The sequence below is a fragment of the Magnolia sinica genome, chromosome 10 (genome assembly GCF_029962835.1).
Source record: "Magnolia sinica isolate HGM2019 chromosome 10, MsV1, whole genome shotgun sequence".
Taxonomy (NCBI): Eukaryota; Viridiplantae; Streptophyta; class Magnoliopsida; order Magnoliales; family Magnoliaceae; genus Magnolia; species Magnolia sinica.
In genome coordinates this window covers 79,449,598-79,458,502 of record NC_080582.1, presented here as the reverse complement: position 1 = coordinate 79,458,502, position 8,905 = coordinate 79,449,598, and the positions used below count along the sequence as shown (strand labels likewise).

The 8,905-nt window shown below is 40.0% G+C and overlaps 1 protein-coding gene across 1 annotated transcript; it reads left to right on the top strand.

Moving 5' to 3' along the window:
* Positions 1-4,724: 4,724 nt before the first annotated feature.
* LOC131257559 (tetraspanin-15-like) lies at positions 4,725-8,092 on the top strand. The gene is made up of 2 exons (XM_058258349.1): positions 4,725-5,308; positions 7,358-8,092. Exons 1-2 carry the CDS (start codon positions 4,775-4,777, stop codon positions 7,673-7,675), a joined length of 852 nt encoding a protein of 283 aa, XP_058114332.1. The 5' UTR covers positions 4,725-4,774; the 3' UTR covers positions 7,676-8,092.
* The last annotated feature ends 813 nt before the right edge of the window (positions 8,093-8,905 follow it).

Sequence of the window (8,905 nt, the reverse complement as noted above, 5' to 3'; positions counted from 1 at the left end):
TCTAATGGATTACGTCTACTTTCGTCCAGGCTTCTTTTCTTTTCTTTTTTCCAGTTCATCTGAGCGAGGAATAAGTCTGTGCCCGCTCTACATTAACTTGTGTGACCACACCTTCTTTCCTTTACCAAATGTATTTTATTAATCTAGAAACTTTTTAATTTAATTATTAAATATTAAGTTGATGTGAGTCGAGTTTTCAGGTGGACCCGACCCAGATAGAGATCTAGTCTAGTTGGGCACTCGGGACAATGGCCTAAACCATTCAGAGTCATTATGGAAGTGGAAATTGCTTTCCAGAATAAGTTGATTGAGCTGCTTGGGAGCGTGGGTTCTGTTAAAGTCCCTCAATGTACATTGACAGGCCATCCTATAATGGCTGAGCTTTTAAAAAAGGTGGTGATTTAGCAGAATACAGTGGAAAATTGTGTTGGAATCTTTGGTAGCAGTAAATATACTTCGGTAATATATTCTCCTAATGGGATCCAAGAAAGTCCGAGTCTAGCCCAAGGATTAGGAAATAAAGCCCGGTGAGTATACTTCCACCCTGCCTAGTATATTTGAGTGCAGAGTTCCACTTGCAAATGCGGGAGTGTTAAAGTCTCTTAATATGCAATACACCATTCTCTGGTGGCTCAAGCTTTTAGAGAATGTGGTTGTTTGATAGGATACACGCAATAATCATTAATTTTATCTATGGTAAAAAATAAATAAATAAAAATAAATAAATAAAAAATAAATAAATAAATTTACGGTCGTTGAATGAATTTAGGGATTTCATTTGCTATCCAAACAGGCACCCAATTTTCTTTCTGTCTGGTTTTTGGTCATTTTTTATTAATAAAATTTAGGTGATCTGCATTTTGATTTTTGGAATCCTATTTCTACGTGGACCGTGAAAAATAAGACCCTTATGTTTTTAAGGGAATCCAAATGAAATCCATGCATCCAAACAGGCCTTTGAATTAATTAATGTTGCCATTGAAAATCAAGTTACATGCCTCGAACGAAAAATACAAGGAGCAAGCCGACAAGCATCGGCGACAAAAAGTGTTCGAAGTGGGTGACCAAGTAATGGTCCATCTGCGCAAAGAACGATTTCCGACCGGAACGTACAACAAGTTGAAGAATAAAAAGATTGGACCGGTACCAATCATCCGAAAGATCAATGACAACGCTTATGTTGTTGATCTTCCAGATGACATGGCGATCTCACGGACTTTTAACGTCGCGGACTTGTTCGAGTATCATGAACCAGCGCATGATGAGAACTCGAGGACGAGTTCTTTTGAAGTGGAGGGGACTGATGTAGAGCGGGTCGCGGACAGTTTCATGGCCAAGATGGATCAGAAAAGGCCCGGTCGACGACAGAAGTGATCCGGACCATCGGACCTTAGATCGGGCGTATCTCGCAATCCGGAAGGAGTTAGCTGACGTAAAATATATGATTTTGGGGTAGAACGAGCTACTTTAGCCAACCAACCCAGCTACGCCGGGTTGCGCAAGCCGGATTTGCGAAATACCCCTGGATCGACGGTCGTTTCCCTATTTTAATTCCGTTTTTACTATAAATAGTAAGTTTTAGTTTGATTGTAACTCTTCATCCGTTGGGCTTTAGGAGTTGCGCCCAACGTGAAAAGAGCTTAGAATAATTAGGGGAACGGTTTGGTGAAGCCAAATAGGACACTTACTATTTTTGGCCGAAAACCATGTGCACTAGGAGACATCACGACCATCTATAAATAGTAAGTTTACTATTTATAGTAAGTCGCGGATTCTAGGAGTTTGAGTTGTAGTTTGATTATGATTTCTTTCCCATTGCTTGATACCCTTATTTAAAGGGTTGTAAACTCGATTTTAATAATTCATCAATCAATTTCGAATTTATTAGAATTTATTTCTATTTTCTGCTTTCTTTCCTCGTGGATTCGAGAAGTCTCTGTGAGGAGTCCAGAGAAGTTCCGTGGATTCGGAATAGTTATCCTCTTGAGGAAGACGGTGCTCGACCTCACGTCCTCCCTGCATCAAAAAGACAATTATCAGCTTGACCCAAAACTTTTGCGACCCATTAATGATCAATCACCACTGTTTTTATGGCATGGTTCACCTGATAATTTGCTCAAGATTCATATCTGAATCGCATCAAAGCTCAAGGCGACGGAAGCGGATTGCGTACTGAGTAACTCAGTACGGTAAGCATACTGAGTAAACTCCGTGGACCCCTGTGTCATTCATGCATTGTATCTACTCCGTCCATATCTTTTAACACATAATTTTAGGGCTTTAGCCCAAAAATGGAGTATATCCAATCCTCAAGCGGACCACACCACTGGAAACTGTGTGAATTGAACATCTACCGTTGAAAAATTCTAGGGGGACCACACCACCGGAAACTGTGTGAAATGAACATCTACCGTTGAAAATTCTAGGGGACAACAGAGGTTTTAGATCAAGATGATATTTGTGTTTTCCCTTCATCCTTGTCCTTCTGATCTTACGATTAGGTTTGATGACAAATAAACATCACTGGGGTCTTAGAAATTTTTTCAACGGTTGAAATCAATACTTCCACTTTTTCCAGTGGTACGACCCACTTGAGATTTTTATACGCATCAATTTTGGGTTGAACCCATAAAATGATTTGGAAAAACGAATGGACGGTGTGGATAAACCACATGCATTCGCGGTGGGCCCAACTTAGTTTACTCAGTACGATAAGAGCGTACCGAGTAACTCAGTACGCAAACCGATTTCCAAGGCGACACGGATTGTCTGCAAAGCCTTCCGCAGGAACCTACGGGAAAGTAGGTGGTGCCCACAGCAATGTTCACGAGAAATCCACCCCATCCATCCGTTTTTCCATATCATGATAGGACATGAGCCCACAAGTAAGACCGATATATAATTCAATTGGGTTGCACGTCCGGAAAAAGTGGCAGCGAAAAGTCTACCGTTTAAACCTACCTAAGTTCCATATCATTCGTAAGGCCATTCCTATTTAGAGATGGGCATCAAGTGGAGTCGGTAAGGTCATTCCTATTTAGAGATGGGCATCAAGTGGAGTCGGACTGAGTTAGGGCTGACCCGACTCAATTCGGTTTTGAAATAGGCCTGACCCAAACTCGACCCAACTTGGCACCAGTATGCCTAACCCGATCCGAGTCCGAGTCTAGCCTGAAATAATCCGAACTGAGTCCCACCCAGTCACAAGTACCGAATCGGGCCGACTACATTAGGTATCCATGGCCTGAAATCACAACTCAAAACCTAGATTCAGTTACTAAAATTGTAGCCTCTCCATTAACTATACGGCATTTCAGATATGAGCAGTTAGATTTGAGTTTTTTTTAATATATATGTACTAGTCAAGTTTCCCATCTAGTCGAGTCAATATCGAATTGAATCTCGGGTCGAGTCTAGATGAGTTACTAGGTGACTTGAACTCAACTCAGTTTGAGTTCCCATTGGACGTTAACTCAATTCAGATCAACTCACCCACTTGGTTCAGATTGAGTTGGATATGAATGAGTCGGACTCACCGAGTCAAGTCACCCCGTATCCAGCTCTATTCCTATTGGGATCAACTGAAAATATAAAAATATTAGCCTGATCTACAACGTCCATGACCCTTTGAATGTTTCAATGGTGGACATTCAATCCTCACTGTTTACTGTCGTGTGGCCCACTTGAGTTTCGGATCTGTCTCATTTTGATTGGGAAAAACGGATGGACGAAGTGTAGTTTTCACAGTTGCAGGAAGTTCAGGCTTTGGCATGCAATCCGCGTCCGGATCTAGCATCCTATGTTGTAAAACTAATACCGTTTTTTAAATTACCAAAACAACCCCTAAACATTCTTTTATTTTTCTAAACACTTCCTACTCTTATTATACAATTAAAGTGAAGAAGATCAGATCTGATCCACTCATCATGTAGATTATACTTGTATAAGAAAATTCAATGCCTAGAAAGATGAACAACAGTCTAAATTTAACGTGCATGCTTGGCCCACCTGATGAATAGGCCAGGGGACGTTCATGGTGCCAACCACCTGTTGAACTTACTGATGGTGCGTCAGCCATTTTTTCCTCAGTTGTGGCCCACCTGAGTAATTTATGAGGATGTATTTTGGCATTTAAGTCCAACAACGGGAGGATCATCTAATGGACGGGTTGGATGGCACTTACACGTCACACTGGACCCCATACAGCTCCAACGTACATGTTTAAACTACATTACCAAAATAAAAAATAAAAAAAAAATCTCCATACTCCATTAAAAGATATTATACCGTGTAAAGTGCCCTGATTCGTTGATCTGTAAGACTGGGCCCCATGTTTAGTTGATCACAGCAACCAAACTGATAGATTCCAGATTATAAGACCCTAGCTATTCAACAGCCGTCCATTTTTATAAACAGTTGATTTTTATTTTTTTTCTAATAACCATATAATCGTGGCCCACTTAAGACATTTTCATCCCACACCACATCCACCATGATGTCCCTCAAATCAACGGTTTGGATTACCTAATCACGACCCAAACAGTAAAAACTCAACCATCAAAACTCTTCAGATTATAAAACCCTAACTTATCTCAACCACTGCCCTTGACTATTGACTAAGTCTGCCAAAACATAGATAATCCGTTGTAACAAAATCTCCTCCGAACAATACATAAAAGATTAATAAATCACACTCACAGACTCCTTTTAATCTTATTAAAATTCAGTAAAAAGAGTCAAAATCCCAAACGAGGTTGACCGTTGATTTTCACAAATGGATGAAGCTGCAGAGAGCAGTCCACATCAAGATGAAACTCCAAAAGGGTCATCAATGGCTGCCAAGATCAGTAAAATTCTACGGTTAGTATCGATTTTCACGTACCTTATATCACTACCTTTGCTAGGGTCGAGCATATGGCTATTGATGATGCACAACTACGATTGTGAAGATCTACTCAATGTACCGAGACTACGAATCACGATCGCTATTGGTATGATGGTACTTTTCCTACTCAGCAACCTTGTTGTATTCTACGGTGTAAGATTTACGTTGCCTGGATTTGCGGCTGTGATGGTGATGACTACGATCATGCTCACCTTGGGGCTTGCATTTGTGGGGACGTGTAAGGTTGAGAGCCGGGCCATTCCTGGTTCGCCTTTGTGGCTGAAAATGAAAGTGATGGACGATGAGCATTGGAGACAAATCAAGACCTGTATTTTCAATGGTCGTATGTGCAGTGAACTAGGGTTTCGGATGCAAGGGCTCTCGGCGTTTGATTTTAACCTGAAAAAGCTCACCAGGTTAGAGGTATATTTCTTTTAAATTTTGGATTTTTTATTTTTTATTTTTGGCTATTAAATTTGGATCGTTTCAAGGATGCATCAGTGTCGATGTTGGACGGCTAGGATCATATGATCAGTGTTAGTTACTGGGCCATAAACCATCCATAGTGCTCTATTGCTCTTCTATATTTCATGTATTGTACTGTAATTTGCTAAAAATAGGACGAGAACTTCCCGTGACACTAGAAGCTAGGTGGGGCCCACTATGATGTTTGTTAGGAATTCACATTCTATCCATTTTTTAAGATCATGTTAGGGTATGGTCCCAAAAATGAGGCAGACCCAAAACTCAAGTGAGCCTAATGACAGGAAAAGTGATGATGAATATTCATTATGGAAACATCCTTAGGGGGTCGTAGAAGTTTTGGATCAGGCTAATATTTTTGTGTTATCAGTTCATCCCATTGGGAATGACCTTATAAACTATAAGGATGGCATATAAATATCAGGGTGGTCCCTACAAAGGTTTCAACAGTAGGCATATCTCTACCCACTTTTTCCTATTCGGTGGCCCACTTGAGTTTTAGATCTGCCTCATTTCAGGGGTGGATTTCTCACAAACATCACAGTGGGCCCCACTTAGCTAAAGTTCCTGCAAAAGGCTTTCACTGTCAATTAAGAAATAGGGTTTGTTTGGTTACACCAAGTATCATGAAAATTTTCATGAAATTTGGTGCAACACACCCACCCAAACAATGAAAAAGGAAAAAAGAAAAAACAATCTTTATATGATGAAATACAAACTGGAATTGCTGATTTTTAAGAATTAAGCTGTTATTTTATAGTTGTGCTATTATAAGCATATGCTATTAATCTAAATTTTGCCTACTATCATCATCATTTAAGCCTTCTCCCAGCTGGGTCTTTGCTTAGTGGTAGACTCACAAGAGTTTCAACACAGGGGTCATAGGTTCAAGTACCCATTGTGGTGTGTGGCTGTAAATGTGTGTTTAAAAATAATAAATAATAATAATAAGCCTTATCCTGCGTGTGGATGATCTACAGTTAGAAAAGAGCATAAATTGGTCGATCCTACACGTCCAGTAAGTAGCCTTTAAAAGATAGCTAAGAATTTTGATCCGTATAGTTTTACACACTGGGCCATCCACGGAAAAGCCCACTAGGTGGACGGTCCTGATCTACCATGTCTCCTGCCACATCTACTTTGGAGGGGTCTCTGTCATTTTTCTCATTTACAGTTTGCTGCCTGTTTTCTGGTTGGTTATCCGCTCAATGAGGAATCATGGGTACTGCCCACCCTACAGAATCTCTCCATTTGGACCACATGATTCAGTAATCTAAACTGTTAATCTGATGCCCCTCACCATGGATTAGAATTGTCTTAAAATATCCATGATTTGATGGTCCCGATGTTTCTATTAGTTAGTGGCCAACAAACCAACAGGTTCACAAAAATCTATACCGACGGTCCGTGTTCAACAGAGTAAAATGCAATATCAAAGGGATGGGATTATTCAATCTTGCCACTTTCTGGGCCATATTCTATCCACAGTCAGTCAGCAGATCAACAGTCCGGATCCCTAACCATGTGCTCCATAGAGAGTTACACATCCGCACACATGAGCCAACCAGAGCTGTACACGAACTGAGTTAGCTCCGTTAACAGGCTCAATTCGACTTAGCTTAAATATAGGTTCAAGCCGGGTCAAGCTGTTTTTTTAGCTCGAAAATTAGACCAAGCTCAGAACTTGACTTGGTTCGAATCGATTCGACGAGGATTAAGTTTACTTAATATAAATATTTATATATTTAAATAAATAAATTATTATTTATATATTTAAATAAATTATATATATGGAAAAGGTTCTATACGGTCGAGCTCATGGTAGATGTTCGACATACATCATGGTGGGGCCCATACAGCTCGACCTCATGGGGAGTTCCCATGAGCTCGACATACATCACATAAACTCTAGCTTTTCTGAATTCCCCTCCATGATATTTCAAATTTCTCATTGCTAATCATGATTATGAATTTGTTAATGGTGAGAAGTCCGGATGCTGCAAGCCTCCCGACATCTGCGGAATGGAGTACGTGAACGCCACATATTGGAACTACCCAAGAACTTACAACGATTACATTCCTTTCTCTGGCACATCAACACATGCATCTGGCGGCGATTGCGATGCGTGGAGCAACATTCAGTCCATACTATGCTACGATTGTCATTCGTGCCGAGAAGGATTTCTAACAACCATCCAACGCAGATGGAGGAGCCTCGGTGTCTTCCTCGTCCTGATGAATATACTCATCATGGTGACACAACTCATTCGTTTTATCCTCACTATGTTGGATAAACCCAAAATGTAAAAGCCCAAAAACCGCTGCTCGGCTGACAAATGAAAGAAAGCGCTAATCCGCTACTAGGTTTGCATTTTTTTTTTTTCATTTTTTAGAATTTTTCTTTCTTATTCTTGTTTATTGTTAATGTTAGCTGTGAATAAGTAGTGAGATTGTGATGTTTTCTCATTGAAAATGTTGGAACTATGTTTAGTCAAAATGCAATGGGGATGAGCGTCCAAACAGTGAATGCATGATTGAGATGGGCTATAGTTCTAAAACTTGCTTACTTGACCCAAAACTAGTCCGAATCAACTCGACTCAATGAGATTTAGAGTTGAATAGTTAGGAAAAAACCAACTTGCAGAAACTCGTAATGATTCACAGGCAATCAAGATGAGGAAGTGAGGGGACAATGGATCCTACCTTGGTTTAAATTTTTACAGGTAGTATGATCAAGTGGGCCATCAGCTAATCTAATAGCCATGCTTTCTCACTCTTTGGGGGCATTTGGATCTTAAGTTACTTAAGCTACTTATGCCTAAAGTAACTTATCTTGTTTTCTACTTATCAAGCTTAAGTGATTAACTTTTAAGTAAAAAAGTTACTTATAATTGATCATAAACCAAACTTACTTATCTAAAATAAGTTACTTATCTATTGTTGTAAGTAGAAAAAGCAACTCATTTGGTGGTATCCAAAAGGGCCCTTAGAGAGACTAGTGGTCCTCATTCAATGCACATCTCTGGCCCAGATAATGACTTGACCGGTCCGATTTATCATATCGGCGCACATTCACCATTCATTAAAGAGAAAATTATGACCTCCAATGGCATAAGCCAAACAACAAGCAAGGAAACGGGTCGATATGAAGAAAAAATAAAAGTACCAACAAGGCTCTAGGTGGACCTCCTATCTTAGGAATGACTCAAGCCATTTGTCGGGGAATTGAGAATGCTGAGTAGCTTCCACCACCCAAGTGAAATTCCACAAACCGCAATCGCCGAAGCTATTGATAATCCACAAACCACTTGATTCAATAGAGAGAAGACCCATAAGTTTGATATGGAAAACACCAATATGTTCTACTTGGAGAAAAATCCTATCCAGATTGAGTTTCTCAAAGACAGCTAGTATGACTGTTATCACCCAACAAAGAAATTCCGATAGATGAGATGATGTATAGACTACTGAGACAGAGACCATGAAAAAGGTGCTTGATGCTTCGCAAAACATAGTTGTAGACAACAGAACAAGAAG

Bases quoted from the DNA above. Each gene is read 5' to 3' on its own strand.
- LOC131257559 (XM_058258349.1), top strand. From the start codon at position 4,775: ATGGATGAAGCTGCAGAGAGCAGTCCACATCAAGATGAAACTCCAAAA. The intron at 5,309-7,357 runs GTATATTTCTTT...AATGGTGAGAAG, and splicing joins AAAAGCTCACCAGGTTAGAG to TCCGGATGCTGCAAGCCTCC.